This window comes from Electrona antarctica, assembly GCF_951216825.1.
Source record: "Electrona antarctica genome assembly, chromosome: 18".
Lineage (NCBI taxonomy): Eukaryota > Metazoa > Chordata > Actinopteri > Myctophiformes > Myctophidae > Electrona > Electrona antarctica.
Window position 1 is genome coordinate 17,175,282 of NC_136799.1, and position 17,069 is coordinate 17,192,350.

Below are 17,069 nucleotides of genomic sequence, written 5' to 3' on the forward strand. Positions count from 1 at the left end.
CGCTAATTCCAAAATGTTTATAGGATGTGTGCTCAAAGATTTATTAGTTTATAGCAGTTACAGTAAAATCCTGTTTTGTGTGTGCAAATGTTACTCTGAGTTAAATTAAGGGTAAGTGATACCTTTTGGTTAAAACAAAAGGTTTTTTGTTAAAAGGTTAAATCACAATTCTGATCGTAATCATTGAGTGTTTGTTCAGTAACAGGGGTCTCCCTGTCTCTCCAGCTCTTTAATAAACAGAAAATACATTTTCAGCTAATCAGGAGAGAGTAGCCTTTTTTACTTTGTTTTTATTGAGGGTTTACAGACATATATTCAAATAAACAGAAACGAAAGCAAGACACAACAACATAGTACAAAGACAAGCTTCACAAACACACAGAAACACAGGAAATAAAACAAAATGAAACACAAAATAAACGAATCATATAAATAATCAGCTAAGTGTTCCAGTTCCAATTTTGGCTGCTCATTTCTTTGTGTCATCACTTACAATTCCACTTATCCTGAGTATCCTAAGAAAGACATGGACACTCCTGGAACACTCTATAGCAATGAGCACTATCACACAATATATAGCTTTTTAACACTAATTTTAACAAAACAACATACCCTACCTTTCACATTGAATTTTGTGTATTGACGTGTACCCCTTCCTTCCTGACCTGAAACCAACTATCACCATAAGATCTCTTTCTGTGCCTCGTCTGCTGTTTCACTTTCACCTTTCAAACTACCAGCCTCAAAGGAAAAAAAAGGCAGTCAACTGCCCATTTTGCTTATGAAACAAAATGTTTACAGGGTCTAACCTTCAGTTTCTTACAGGGCGAATAGGGAATCCATCTCTTCACTCAGTCCACCAACAAAACCCTTCAGGGATGATTTGTTTTTTTGGGGAGTATCCAAGTGAGTCTTTTTTCCAGATGATGCCCATTTAAGAGTATCCGCTATGGCATGTGGTGGCACACCTGGATCCATGCACGTTGCATGCAGGGCTGTTAACGGCAACCTTTCATCTTACTCTACCTACCAACCCACTTGGGATTCCACCTGCGGAGCAACCCTATCTAAAATGGATTATGGTGACATTTACTATTCATAGCAAAAGGTTACTGGAATAACCTGGAGGTGTGTGTGTGTGTGTGTGTGTGTGTGTGTGTGTGTGTGTGTGTGTGTGTGTGTGTGTGTGTGTGTGTGTGTGTGTGTGTGTGTGTGTGTGTGTGTGCATGCGTGCGTGCGCGCGTGCGTGTGTGCGTTGTGCGTGCGTGCGTGTTGTGCGATGTGCGTGCGTGCGTAGTATGTGTGTACAGTATCATGCACACAGATAATATCTTCTCAACCGTAAAATGGCAGCATGTGCATTTTTTCATGACAGAAATATTTAAAAATGTGTTTTAATAGGCAAATTGACTATGTGTTAACACACATGTCCTGTTCTTGCTCCAATGAGTAATACATAAGTAAAAAGTAGAAACAGATGTGCATGTCTATCAAAGAGTTGCAAGCTCTGCCTCTGGACCTATACTTACAAGTATGCTTTACCCTTTGGGCTAATATTTAGTCATGACATTCATTTGAAAATTAATTAATTGTCAGTATAAATTAGGCTTTACTGTGCCTGGTCCTTCCCTTTCCTGTCTGCTTTTTAAACAAAGGAATACATGGGGAAGTGGACTGCCAGCTGTCCATTAAAAAGAACACAATATACTGCAGGTAGCTGGAGATGAAGGGTGAGTGGGTGGGTGGGTTACCTTGGCCTATCACGAACACATTTGAAAGACCGTTTGATGACAGCAGGAGAGGGAGATGAGAGTCTGGTACCGTACACGTTGACATCATTAAAACAGACACTTCCTCGCTTAAAAAAACCCCACTTGAGACTTGCAAGTGCACGGACTGTAGCTCACACGCCATTGTCTACCGTGTCCTTGTTTGAAATTGAAGACGAAGGAATAGCACATAATAGAGAAATTAAGAGAAGAGCTGACTGGCCGATGGGCTGGATGGGGAAATAAAATTAAATGAAAAGATGAAACAAAATCTGATCTGTATTTAATGGGTTGACTCACTGGACTCAGTCCTAACATCTTAAATTAGGTTCAGTGATAAACAAGAAAAATCACAAATAGAGTAGATGTGTAGACAGATATAGAGAGGCACAGGCTGCTGTAACTACAGATATAGATAACGAGGTATTGAATATTTCCAGAGAGGCCAGCCAGACAGACAGACAGACAGACAGACAGACAGACAGACAGACAGACAGACAGACAGACAGACAGACAGACAGACAGACAGACGTTCTGCATGTAAAAGTCATGCAGTAGTATACAGGAAATCCATGGCAATGTTCTTCTCTTGGTGGTGCTGCAGCAACCATGTATATAAAAATCACACCTGTGTGAACTGTGGTGCAACTCCCCCCTCTGTCTCTCTCTCTCTCTCTCTCTCTCTCTCTCTCATTAGCAGGCAACAGTGCAACACTATCTCTCTCTCTCTCTGTTTCTGGCACAACAGCGCCACTTTTGCCCCTACTGGTACTCTAAACATAGGTTGGGACGGACATTGCTGTTCCTTGGAGTGGTTGCACCACTCAAAAATAACAGTCCACCATCAAATAATAGTTGACTGGGGTCGGCTACTTGTACATTTAGCTCACGAGGCGTATTGCGTTGTTGTGAGCATGTATAATGTCTATATATTTTGAAACTAGCGTCACTTTCTGAGAAAACAGCTTGTGACATTTGACAGCTAATTGGTCTTGCCTTTTTCCCTTCTCACAGCGTTGCTTTCCAGAGCCCTTCATTTTCCCAGGAGTGACCCTGTTTGCACCGACGAAGTGCTCTTCACAGGGCTGTCATCAGAAAGGTCATGTACAGAGGAAATAAAAGGGGGATATATAAAAACTAAAAAGGAGAACCCATCCATCCATCCATCCTGCAGTCTGGATCAAGAGACCAATCTGACCTTTTAGAGCATATACTGTAATGTATTTTGGGCAGAAACCTTGTATCTCCACGTGTGTGTGTGTGTGTGTGTGTGTGTGCGTGCGTGCGTGCGTGCGTGCGTGCGTGCGTGCGTGCGTGCGTGCGTGCGTGCGTGCGTGTGTGCGTGCGTGCGTGCGTGCGTTTAGATTTTTTAAACTTTTCAAGATATATTGACATGGCCAAAATAAGGACGTAAAAGATTGTAAGTGGTTACGTCTGTCTGTAGGGTCTATACATATTGTTCATAGAAAGTATTAATAGCTTGTGACAAAATAATAACTACATTGTATCCATTGGAACACAGGTGATTATATTCCATTTCCTGACAAGTAAAGGTTTTGGACATACATGATTTCGGCCCGACAGCGAGGATATCCAATCTCAACAAGCTATCAAACTGTCTTTGGCAGCACTAAGCTTGTGTCCTGTCAGAGAGAGAGAGAGAGAGAGAGAGAGAGAGAAAGAGATGGATAGATGGGACGAGAGGAGATAGGGATACAGAGAGTGGAGTACATTGACAAAACAAGGAAATCATTACCAATAGGCTTTTTGCGCCATGTCTGATTTGTGTAAGGTTCAAAAATCAATATTCAACCTGTGTTGCTGTCTTCATCTGATATGAAAATGTAATTAGTTTGGAGTCATTGCTTTCACCTGGATTCATCATTAATTCACTTCCTGAAAAAGCAAGTGGGCTTTTTGCACATTCAGTGTAGGTTGGCCTAGGAGAAGTTAAAACAACTTGGTTTCATCTCCTTGAATAACTAGGAGACAAGCCACATAAATCAGACTAAAATGGGGACAGGGAGGGTGAAAGTATGCCAAAGCCTCCAGTCTGGTGGCAGAGCAGTGCCAGTGTTTGTCTGAGAAAAAATACCAGATACTGTAGGAATAAACAAATGCATCTGCAGATGCAAACCTGGCCGACCAACATTTCTTGTTCTGTCTCTAAGTAGGACAATGTTTATCTTCATCTTACAAACACACATGCACACGCACGCACGCACGCACCCACACACAGAAGCAATCACACATGCACACACACAGAAGCAATCTCACACAGAAGCAATCACAGCACAAAATAAGTTTGACTCCCCATATGTACGGTAGTCACCTTTCATGCCATATTTTACCATCAGTGCCATGAGTGTACACGTTCATAGTGTAGCGGCCGGCTAGGAGTGACTTGTGGATGTGCTGTGTGTGGAATGGGGTTGTGTGTGTGAACAACAACAGAGAGTTACACAGTGAATGATGATAAGTTGTACTGACTTGGTTATTAATAAATAGAGAACCTCAACTGGTGAACTACGTCTCCGCCTCCGGTTCCTGAGATCGTTACAATATTATGAAGGTAGTAGACAGTAGATGTATTGGAAATTAGCTAGTGTAGGATCTACATATATCTTTTTTTAAGTACAGGTACCCACTCAGTTTCCAATTACAATACAACTGGTCCGAAAAACACAGCATTAGAACAACACAAATAACTGTGTGGTAACAAAATAGACAATGGTCAAGGAATTTTGAAAAGGTTTATTGTGTAATACTAATAATTGTCTTCCATTATTACAAAAAATACTAGTGATGCTAAGAACACCTAAAATATTGTTTATTTGTATTTCTATATTGTGTATTATTATTAAGTCACTGTATAACAGAAAAACTGTATCTACATATACAAGAGAGAAAAAACAGTCCCAACCATTATGCCCAATTTACAAGAGTGTCGCGTGGCAAAAATAGCCACTCTGTAAACTGACGTTTTGCAGATTGCAATGCTTGTAGATCTGTTATTTTCGGCACGTGACACCGTCCTCACGATGGAGCATACTATAAATTAAGCATTACATTCCCTTTCACACCAAATCTACAGTACAAACTACATACACAGTGTAACACAATGAAGTAATTATATTCCTCAAAACATTTTGGCTATCGTTCAACACAGATCCATCATCAACAACAAGATGATCTATAACTATGGATCACTGAGAACGTCACTGAAGCATTCAGCGTCTCTACCTATTATTAGAGTGATGTAATTTACATTTGTGTTAAATGTAAAAAGCATTATGGCACATGAACTAGATACGTCTTAAGACAGCGTTTAGGGACATCCGTCTCTCTGGTCACAATATGCAGATGAAAATCAGTGTTGGTCTGAACAATGAGGGCTTGGAGTAAGAGAGAGGCATATTTGTTAGTTACTAGTTGGTTCGTTTGTTTGCTGTATTTGTTTGTTGTTTGTATTGTGCAAAAAATGTTTTACCACTATATCCTTGCGTCCCTATTCTGGGGCAAACATTTACCAAAATAATGGATTTTCAAGCTCACAACGCATCACAGCGCTACACGTTGTGAGCTTGTATAGGTTATTTTTAGCAAAGACACCTGGGATAGAGGTGAAAAAGAAGGGGGCTTAGTATAGACCCGTGGGTTGAGTATGATCAACAAAGTATATGGGTTTATGTTGTTTATGATTCAAATTTTGAAACCTGGTGGGATTTGACCCCAATATCCAAAGTAGCCTACAGTTGGATTTGTGAGCATAAACAAACTAGGCCACATTCCACAACCCGTCTAAGATTCAGAATTGATGTTAAATGACGAGGGGATTTAATAATAAGACCCTGTACGTTCTCATAACCTGAGAAAAACCCAACCCAATAAATCATGGATAAGGGGTTAGGGCAGGGGTGGACTGGCCATAGGACGTACCGGGCATATTCCCGGTGGGCAGCGACCGTAGGGGGCCGCTCAAGTTATGATATGATATATATATATATATATATATATATTATTTTTTTTGACAGGCAGGCAGGCCAATAGGCGGCAGGCCACTGGGAAATGTCCGGGCATGCTGCCATTCTGCCAGTGCCATCATGATAATTTCACTGTACCTGTATCAGTGAGACTAGCTGAAATAAACCCTCTATCTTGAATCCTTTTGCCAGCATCATTCTTGTGAGAGCAACAAAGGGTTGTGTAGTTGTCTGTTGGTTTGTATCATTTATGTTCTGTAAAAGTGGTGGTATTAGGGCTTGTTTGTTACGACGGAGCGGGCGGTATAGTTTCTGCTATCTGCTCGCTGGTGGTGGTGGGCTGGTCTGGGCCAAATTCGTGCGAAAATGACTGGGCCGAATTTTTGTCCCAGTCCAGCCCTGGGTCAGGGCAGATAGGCCTTTTCGGACAGGGGTCAGAATAAATTATGGACTTAGATTGTTATTAGTCTCAACTGCTCAATTATTTCCTCAATGCAACTTTTTCATTAAATGAAGATAGAAAGTAAAATTACATAAACAATACATACAACATAAACATAATATCTTCTATGAAGTCAAAATGTAATTAAATGAAGTGTGCAATGGCCCTTTGCTCCTCTCCTGCCTTGTCTCTCCCCTCCCAGGGGTATGTCCCTCCCCTCTGGACATACCCAGTTAAATGATTGATAGTTATGAACTAAATTGTCCCTCATGGGTCTGTAACTCAGAGACTGTACAAATGGATATGTACACTCTGAGAGTTAAATTCACCCTGAGGATTTTACAGTGTAGATTGAGGGTCCCAGAGGTTAAAAATGCATTGTGTCAAGTGTGTGTCAATAGCTCAATCCAAATAAAACTGGGGGTCCTTGAAATCAAGAAGGTTAAGAATCACTGTGTCTCTATCTATATAAGTCTGGGCACACTCACAGTTACAGTATAGTCTAGACTAGGAATGTAGTTCATTTGGAGTCCTCCACTTCTCCAGATGCTTCTTCATTGAAGCCATCCACCCCAAACTGTAACTCTCCTTCATCTGGAAGAAAAACAGGTAGATGGTGGTAGGACCATACAACTGTGAGGTTGTAACACGCACGCACGCACACACGTACGCAAGATCAAGAATTGATTAATGTCACCATGGTCCACATGGTGAAAAAAAGGTTTTTTCTTTTCTTTTTTCAAAAGGGCACATTGCTGTCCAGAGGGCAAGGGCAGGTGGTGCTCTAGCCCCCCTAGTGTCTATCTGTGCACGCCACTGCACACGCACACACACACACACACACACACACACACACACACACACACACACACACACACACACACACACACACACACACACACACACACACACACACACACACACACACACACACACACACACAGTGCTTAATTGGACTAGTCAATTAGAAAATGTTCAGGTTGATTTGTTGATATTTAGACAATTACAAACAAACAAAGAAATGCACTTCTCGCACTTGATTATTTGATTAATCAAAAAAACGAATCAATAGAATGATGGCTAAGAAAATAATTGATTGCAGTCCACATCCACATTCATACAGCCATTCATACGGTACATTGTCTCTCTCGCGCATCCACAAATATCCCTAACACACATGCCACCTCACCTGCAGTTTGGTCCTGTGTGCTCTGAGCAGTGTGTGTGCAGATCCGCTTTTCTGTCTGGGTTTCTGACGAGGCAGGGTCATCAGGGGGCCAGCGAAGCTCTCCACTCTCCACTTCAGCTCCATCGGTGGGCTCCACCACAATGGAAGGGAGCCTTTTAGACAGCTTTGGATGCCTTTCATGGGAATCAGGGAAGATCTGTTGAGAGGTACAAGGTTATGTTTTATGTTCAGGCTGCCATATATTATACAGAATAAAACCTTTGGAAAAATAACAGGGAGGTTACATTACAAATAATGGATGTTAGATGAAAGAGCCAAGACCGGCTGAGGCTGTTGAATGACTAATCCATCGTTTCAGCAGCAATTCATTTCTAACTGCAATAGTTATACGATATACCTATCTTTCCTGTCACCCTCCACTGTATACTTTGATAAAAAACAGAAATGGCATCAAATAATATATATGTGGCAGGACTTAGTAATGGGCAATATAGTCCTGTCATAATTATTACATACTTTAATTATTTGAGCTAATTGCAATTATTTTGCATACTTTGTAGAATTGTTACAATTCGTCTTTATAAAATCCGCTGGATGAAATTAACTGAATATTATCCATGTTCTTTTTTAGATGAACTAAAAAAATCACACCCGTGTGAACTGAGTGGTGTAAGGTATTATATAGCCTGGTCAGCTCTGATCTGACGTAATGAAATCACACCCGGATGTGATTTCACAACTGGCTTTTTTTGTGCAGAAAAAATGAGCATGGTTGCTACGGTCATCCAGTTCACCCGGGTGTGATTTAATTACGTCAGAAATTATTTTGAACATAGCAACCATGCTCATTTTTTCTGCACACAAAAGCCAGTTGTAGGAGTGGTTTACACCACTCAAAAAAACATTGCATGGATGCACCTGGGACTTATCCTCAGTGATGTATCCTGAGGTCAACGGGGTTTCGGGTCTCTCAACATACCCCTCACTCAGGCGACCCAGCCGGGAGTGATCAAGTCCCGACTTACGTCCCAGTAGCTACCCTCAATCAGTCCCACTAGGGAAAAACCAGGGGCACACAATCCGTTGGAACTACTCCAGAACTACTCTGCCAGGGCTGGGAGGTACACTTCTGGCGCATGGAGGGACTAGGCTCTGTGGGTTGTCTCCTGTCCGGGCCCCTCCTACGTCTCACCAGGTCCACTCCTGCTCTCACCAGGAGTAGAGCGAGGACCTGTGCGTTGCACCAGAGTCCCAGCACCAGACAGTTCATTCAGGAGTGGTGGGCAATGGTTCCGCAGGGTCATGGTGCTGCGGTTCCGCTTGCTGCTTGCATGGCCCTCCCAAAGGCCTCACCGAGGGCTGTTGGGCTTCCTCCTCACGGAGGACACAGAAAATAAAAATTGGCTAGTGGGAGGGCCGGTGGGTGGGTGGCAGACCACGGCCAGTCGGCCACATGGCCTCTGACAGAACCGAAATCGACCGAAATCTGAGCAAGGAAGCTGCCATTTTGGTTCACGGAAATGTATTTAAAAAATTAATATCTTTACATTTTATTTTTTTATTTCCATTTCTGCTGAGCAGAAAGCTATATATGCTTAGATGATTTCGATTTATATTAGGAAGTGGGGAGGAGGCTTCACTTCCACTTCATCGCTCATGATCAGAGCTTTCGTTCTCCAGACTGTATGACATTGACGGAAGCAATTGCGGAATAATTGCGAGAGGCAACAGTCTGGCAACACGAGACTACCTATGACAGCTATGACCGACATAACCATGAACAAATCCAATATGCCCATATATAGACAGGACCACAGCCACGTCACTAGTGTCGCTAGTGTCGTCACTCTCATACTATTCCACTCGGCCATAAACAAGACCGATATGCACATTTATAGGCATGTCACTATGACTTAAATAACCATAAAAAACCCTGATACGCCCATATATAGGCATTTTTGATTGATTGATTGATTGATTACTTTATTAGTCAGAAATGTCACAATGTCAATAACAATGGCCACAGATCCGACCGCTATGACCATATATGGGCATTGGGCATGCCAATATATGGGCATATACTGATGACATCAGGGGGCATAAAAGGGACAAGGCCTGACAGATACGGAGATCTCCATATGGGCATAAAAGGTACAGATAGACAAATACAGAGACAGATACAGATATGGTCACAATTTCTATATGTTCCAGTGTTCAGTACTAAGAAAACACAATTAAATAACAAATCACAATTATTTGTATGACAATCATCCAAAATGTCATGATCTTGATAGCCTTTGTAATGATGGCAGCAGGGTTTTGGTCAGAGATGTATTTACAATGGCAAGGCAGCTGCTTCCCCAACTCCCTTTGAAAAACACAGACAGAGGGAAAAAAAGAGAAAAAAATAAAAACACCAAACCCGAGAACTATTAGTGGGCAGTGGATTGGCTCCTCGCCCATTCGGGAGCTTGTCCATTTCGTAGCGCAACCCTCACCCATAGGAATGCAAATGTGGCCCAGGCGGTGGCGTAACCGTCTGGGCACCCGACTGGTAATCCAGTCGCAGTGTGCCGGGGGTTCGACTCCCGAGCCCGACACAGCCTTTACTGCATGTCTTCCCCCATCTCTCTCCCGTTTCCTGTCAGCCTACTGTCTGTCCCTTCAAAAACAATAAAAGGCGTAAGCCGCAAAAAAATATCTTTAAAAAAAAAAAAGGAATGCAAATGTATGCCTATGTCTCATGTGGTGCCAACTGCCAAGTGTTGGGGTCTGAGTGGACTATCACCTGCACTCGCCTGGCAGGTACAACTATCTCTTTGAAAACATGTTTAGTGTTTCTGATTGTGCAACCACGAAATGCTATTGAAATTGGGACGCAAAAGGAGTTGGTACAGCCCGACAACGCTTTCCGTGGTCCACAGTGGCATGACACATTTTGCCTCCCTGAAATGTCATTCCTGCAGACGCCACTGGTTATGGTACAGTAACATTAGCAGTTTGGAAGAAATGGAGATGTCTGCCATGACTGCTGGCTGCATGTACATGTAACATATCAGCCTCCTCCAGAGGAGTTCTGCATCATGAGTGACTAGAGTGATAAGGCATGAAGGATGAGGTGACAGATCTCCATTCTTCCGTCAGTTGCTGGTGTTGTCTGAACTGTTACGTAATTCTACTCATGACTGTAGTTTTACGTCGTTACCACAACAACCAATGCAGTTAGGTTAACAATGTCTGAATACACACATCAGGAATAATCACCTGCAAATAATAGCATGGAGAACACGCCAAAAGACTGTATTTGAGAAATTGGATTTGCCAGCAATCTGAAGAATGCCAAGCAACACACATTCCACTTACCATGTCTTAGTAGCCTACTGGTAGTTATACTGTTTGTAAAACAGTTTGTAAAACAGTATAACTGAAAAAGCCAGCACTCACAAGTCCATCTACTTTTATTAGATACACATACTACAAGGCATGGGCAGACACAAACGTGTTTCGGCCAGAAGGACTTGAGTGGTGAATGCTGCCATTTCTTGAATGCTCTGATTCGCTTATTGGTGTATGCCAATAAAAAGTGGAAATGTGGGTACTTTGTCCTTCCTTGATTGGAAATTTGTGATGTGCTACCTTTTTGTGATTTTTTTCAATTCCTATTTGTGAGGGGCTCTAGCCTATATACTCTTGTCACATTTGCCATTGACAATGAAAGGAGAACTTACATCATATGTGTCTGAACAAATCTGCATTTTGTGGAAACACAAACATTAAATGCCATTGACAATGAAAGGAAAAATTACGTCATATGTAGACGAGCAAATCGACTATTTTGGGCAGATTGAGATGATGTACGATGATGTATGATAATAAGAGCGCCCCTCACTTCACACGGGTGTGATTTTTGATATGTAGGCCTATGCTGGATTCTAGCACTCCACTGAGAAAACCCACGCGCAACCTATTTTTGAGTGGTGTAAACCACTCCTACAACTGGCTTTGTTAGTTTACGTGTCTGTCTGTCTGTCTGTCCGTACCAAAAAAAATCACACCCGTGTGAACTGAGTGGTGTAAGGTATTATATAGCCTGGTCAGCTCTGATCTGACGTAATGAAATCACACCCGGATGTGATTTCACAACTGGCTTTTTTTGTGCAGAAAAAATGAGCATGGTTGCTACGGTCATCCAGTTCACCCGGGTGTGATTTAATTACGTCAGAAATTATTTTGAACATAGCAACCATGCTAATTTTTTCTGCACACAAAAGCCAGTTGTAGGAGTGGTTTACACCACTCAAAAATGAGCATGGTTGCTATGGTCACCCAGTTCACACGGGTGTGATTTCATTACGTCAGACATTACGTCAGACCACAGCTGATCAGTCTATATAAGACCTTACACCACTCAGTTCACACGGGTGTGATTTGTTTCTTATTTTGCTGGCATTTCTTGTTTTACATTGAGTGCTGTTGCACCCTGGAAAACTACTTAAGCTACAGTATCATTGGACTAAAGCTTGTTTTGTTTCTACTTTGTTAGTTATACTGTGCAAATCAGCAACACAAAGACACAGCAAATGGATCATGATTCATGCTGTCATGTCAGAGGGCCTCTCTTTGTGAAGGGAGGGCTAATTTATCCTGTGTGCATCGATTAGCTTGATGCACAACAGGTGTACAGTCATAATAATAACCAACTCAGTGTGACTGCTTAAATCATCAATCACCATCACCCTTCCTAAAATATATATATTTTTAGAAAGCAGCTTGTTCCAATTGTGATTGGCCAAGAGTATATGATATCTGTGATTGGCCAAGAGTATACATATCTGTGCCAATAACCAGAATACCAACAAATGAAAAATGTCTCATCACTATAAATATGACTCTGCCGTTGAATAAGTGTGAGGTTCACAGACATTAGTTCAAACTATCATGAATTCTTCATTTTATTTTCAGTGGATATTTTGGTTACAAAAGATTGAGCTAACACTGAAGTTTTGTGTTTGTATGTGTGGTATTTATATTCTGTTTGGGAAGTCACTAGTACTCTTACTGTAATTTAGCTCAATTTGGCTGGCTCAACATAGGGGCTACTTATTTTCTCACCCCGTGTATGCATTTCCAAGGGAACAGAGATGGCACTTGCTAATGCTATATATACACACACACACACGCACGCACGCACGCACGCACGCACGCACGCACGCACACACACATGCACGCACACGCACGCGCACGCACGCACACACACACACACACACACACACACTGTATATGTTGCTAATTGCCCACAATTACAGGAATACATTTAGATTATATGATATTATAATTTGGTTGGTAGCCTAACTGTTCGTATAGAGGTTGTGCTGTATGGTGGTTAACCGTGTAGAAGGACTCTGTCTCATGTCTTATTGCTTAAAAAAAGCACACACCTGAAAGGAAACGGCATCCTGATCCCCTTCTGCTCCACCAACAAAGTCCTCCTTTCCTGGTTCCAGTGAATTAATTACGTCAGTCATCCTGGGGAGAGAATCAAGCTTGTGAAAGTTGAGCAATTAACAATCAGTGCTGTGGGACTCTGTTCAACCACTTGAACATTAACATTCGACAGAAATAGCCGATCTATAAGCGGCCAATGTGTCACAACATAAGGCATTGTGAGCTTACAAATCGGCTATATTTTCTAACCACTTCAATCCCATACGTTGTTGAGTGGAGTCCCTTCTCAGGGCTCTCTATAGTCACTTTTCTGTTTTTGCTCTTCACTGAAAACAGCAGATCGACAAGCTCACAACTGGTAGGATTTTAAGTGGTTAAGTGGTTAAACCAAAGCCTCTCAGTTTATACTCAGGAATTAATGATGGCAAGAGAACACTGTCTTATTTATTTAGTTTTGTTTTGCGTGATCATTATTATATGTGATTGATCAATAAGGAAACAGAGTGTGGCACAGCATAGGGATTTGACAAAGCATACTGTAATGTAATCTCACTGATATCAAACAGCAAAATACATTTCTTTACAATAGGTGTCTTTGCAACTGGCCAATTAATCAACATGTATTGTGCTATTTTATCGAAATAGATATTTGTATGAATGTAAGTTAGTTTCATTGGTATTTTCATGGAATAAATTCTATATGAATGCGATTACTGTGTGAATGTGATACTGAATGGGGAAAATACTGAAATCATTTATATTATTTTAACAAATTGGACCAACCAGCACATGAATCAATTTCTATTCATGTGAATATTTCAAACTCAAACCGGAAGCATATCATAATTTTAATTGGAACAAAACTTGTTGTTTTAAAACTGTCCAGTGTCCAGCCATGGATGGCTCTTTCTGAACAGAGCTCTGCTCTGATTTCGTCGACTAAAACTATGACCAAAAATGTTTTTCGACTACCTTTTTCACTGACGAAAACTAAATAAAAACTACATAAAATCCAAGCTACAGTGACTAAAACTAAGACTAAATATATTGACAATTTTATCAAAAAATAAAAACTAGACTAAAATCTTAGGGAGGGACTAGTGGAGAAAAGGTCCAGTAGAACTAAAAGACAAGTCATTTTATGCTTGGTTGAATGCTGAGAATAGCAGATCTACAAACTTGTGAGCTTGTGGATCGGCTATTTTCAGCATTCAACCAAGTCTAAAATCAGCCATTACTAGTGCCAAAATACATTTTAGTCGACCAAATGTTTTTTACAAAAAGAATACAAACTGCCAATAGCAAATTGCAAGTTATGAATCTTGAACCTAAGGTAACTATTGAAAAGGTTGTTTGCTGTAGTAGCCTATACATAAGGCAGTGTGTTGAATCTGCATACAGGGCTCTCGCCTTGCCCTAGCCCCTCACACCCCTTATATTTAGTCGACTAAAATGACACTAAAACATTTCAGTAGACTAAAATGTCACTAAAACCAAATGAACATTTATTCAAAATCAAAATGTGCTGTCAAAATCAACACTGTGTCTGCACTCAGGACCGATGCAGTGAGTGATACCACTTTCTACACAATCAAACTGGCGGTTGCTGTTGCCATGGAGAAAAAGCAATATGATGCCACTGATTGTTTGAGTAGTGTGCACTTGCCACAGTGTGCGAAGGAGTTGATTTGGGGGTATTCATGTGTATACTAGTATACGTGGCAATTACTGATGATAGGACTGCATGCTTCTGTTTGTAAGACTTCCAACTAAAACCTAGAATTGTTGCTGTCCCTCATCTGTAGCATGCCACGGCAGTGAAACAATAGGGCCTTTATTCCTTCATCAAAGGCCCATATTGTTCTTCGCAAGCAATTCATAGCATGGTCACATTGGTGTGCATGGTGTCAGCATTTATACAGGCCTATCCCGTGTCAAGGGAAACGGTTTCAAAAGGTATAGCACTACAATAGCCTGTTGATTACAGTATCAGCCCACTATTTTAGGGGATAAGTCCTGGTTAATAAAATAACAATTATTTGTCTAAATCCAAGCCATTTTTACTTTTTCTTGCAGGCTTTCTGAAGAAAGTGATCCAGGCACTATGGTCATATTAACAGCAGGTATATTCTACCACATAACTGTTACATTTCAGTATCATGAAATGCATTTTCAAATATTTAACTGATGTTAAACATGTTCAGTGTGACATTAAATACAGTACCAGTATTGTCAACAGTCCTGTTCTTATGTCAAACAAGGCAGTAGCCTACTGAATGTTAGTGTTCTCTCTCAACACATGCAGTGGGTTATTACATTTTCCAAAACTAAGTTTTAAGAAATGTAATACTAATAACTTCCTTAATTGAGAGACAGTTGAGTTTTATAGCATTGTATAGTCACATAGGCCAACGTTTTATTACATTTGAAAAAGTGTTTTTATAATTTTGTTAGTAGGCTATAGCCTATAAGGCTACTGCTATTTAATTTTGCTGGCTATGTCGTTGGTATGAATGCTGACCTGACGACATAACGCCATGTTTTTGTACTGCTTTAACGCTCCCTCAAACGTAGTGGCTATTTTAGGCTACTGCAGAAATGGGCAAAGAATCTTAATTCCTCTTCTACCAGCTTATTGTACTATAGTTGTGTTGCCCACATATTGCAATAAATAGCCTACATAAACCTATACAATATAACCTCTATTTACCCGGCAAATTAGGTTCCAAAGTTGAAGAAGCTAATAACGTTGGTTTGCCACGTTTTGAAAACCTATAATTAGTTGAGTAGCCTACATGTTTGAATGGTTTGTCTTTGATTGCCAATAGACAAAAGTTAAATGAAAAATATCAGGCATTTTATTTCTTATTTCAATTATATAATGGTCCGTTTATATTATTACATACCTGTTAGCAGATCAAATCTCCAGAAGATCCAGTATTTCAGTGGAGTGTTGCTCTCCTCTCCAGATTCATGACACTGTCTGACAGAGATGCTGTCAGTATGCTCTGACTGAAGTTGCCGCTCGCATCAAGTGTGCGATTATGCGCAGTAGGCATGCCTGGCATGCATATGCCAGGCAGCTTAGTCTTCTATCGATAATGTTGATTGTGTTTGATTATAAGCTACTATATGTCTCAATGTCTGTTTACTTCTCAAATCTTATGCCATAGCATAGCCTAAAACCTTATTTATGCTAAATGCAGCTGATCCCAGTTGTTCAACTAGCCGGGCTCCTCCAAATTGCAGGCAGTTCAGTCAACGATGGATTGCATTGCATTAAGGATGCCATGAATTATTATAATAATAACGTAACCTGGTGGTATGCACTATATGCATGGAAATGTTTGTCAATGAACAGATTTACTAAAAGTTCGGATGGAGCTATGTCTACCCCTAGTGACGAAATGCGTATACTACAATGGTAATGCTTCTGCAAAAAAAGGGAAGGGGGACATTGGATTTGCCTTTTAACACAACTTTAAAAAAATTGAAATTGATCAAACAAATGCATTTCATAAGATGTATTTATTGACTATAATTTTGCAAACACAAGTTTAGGCTGCATCAGAGTCAGAATACAAATAGGAGCAATTAATCAAAGAAACTCCAAATAAGTCATTGTTGGAATCTATTTACAGAACTTGTCAGTCCATTCACCCACTTTTTTACAGTAATATTTATTTGGAAGAGAGTAAAATATTGATTTTCTTGTAGCAAATTAAATTCTAAGCAAAGTTTTAATCAAAATATAGTTGCATCAATATACTTCCTCTATTTCATCACAAGCTATATGAGCGTTGCATTTACATTATTTTTCCACATTTTAGCTTTTAAAGATAATATTGGGTAATTCATACACATATGCATTTTATGGTGATATAGTGCACAATATAGGCGTGCTCTATACTAATTTTCACAAAGACATTGTAAACATATTTTCCGGAATGTCTGATTCCTCTGCAGTGATTGAAGATATGATATCAATCAATTAATGATTCTTCACAATTAAATGTTTTGCCAATTTGCACGATCTCATGAGTTAAGAATACAGTTTATTAAATGATCAGTGTCCAACAATAAACACCCTAAAATTACAGACATAATTGGTTATCAGCCACAGTCACACCCTACTTCAGCTCTGTATTATAAGCAAGGAGGCCTTCATGAATGTTATGTGCATGGACACTCAGCGACATATTATATTTACAACTTGATTACATTTGTAATGTGATTTATAT

General features: G+C 40.4%; 1 protein-coding gene across 1 annotated transcript; it reads right to left on the reverse strand.

The window, feature by feature from the left end:
* Positions 1-6,252: 6,252 nt before the first annotated feature.
* LOC306941736 (protein LBH-like) lies at positions 6,253-15,830 on the reverse strand. The gene is made up of 4 exons (XM_079527375.1): positions 15,735-15,830; positions 12,822-12,909; positions 7,384-7,579; positions 6,253-6,788 (listed from the first exon to the last, which is right to left on the reverse strand). Exons 2-4 carry the CDS (start codon positions 12,906-12,908, stop codon positions 6,715-6,717), a joined length of 357 nt encoding a protein of 118 aa, XP_079383501.1. The 5' UTR covers position 12,909; positions 15,735-15,830; the 3' UTR covers positions 6,253-6,714.
* Positions 15,831-17,069: the final 1,239 nt, after the last annotated feature.

Excerpts from the sequence above, each read along its gene's own strand:
- LOC306941736 (XM_079527375.1), bottom strand. The coding sequence starts at position 12,908 with ATGACTGACGTAATTAATTCACTGGAACCAGGAAAGGAGGACTTTGTT. Across the intron at positions 7,580-12,821 it reads AGGATGCCGTTTCCTTTCAG|ATCTTCCCTGATTCCCATGA; the intron begins GTGTGTGCTTTT and ends ACCTCTCAACAG. Across the intron at positions 6,789-7,383 it reads CACACAGGACCAAACTGCAG|ATGAAGGAGAGTTACAGTTT; the intron begins GTGAGGTGGCAT and ends TTTTTCTTCCAG.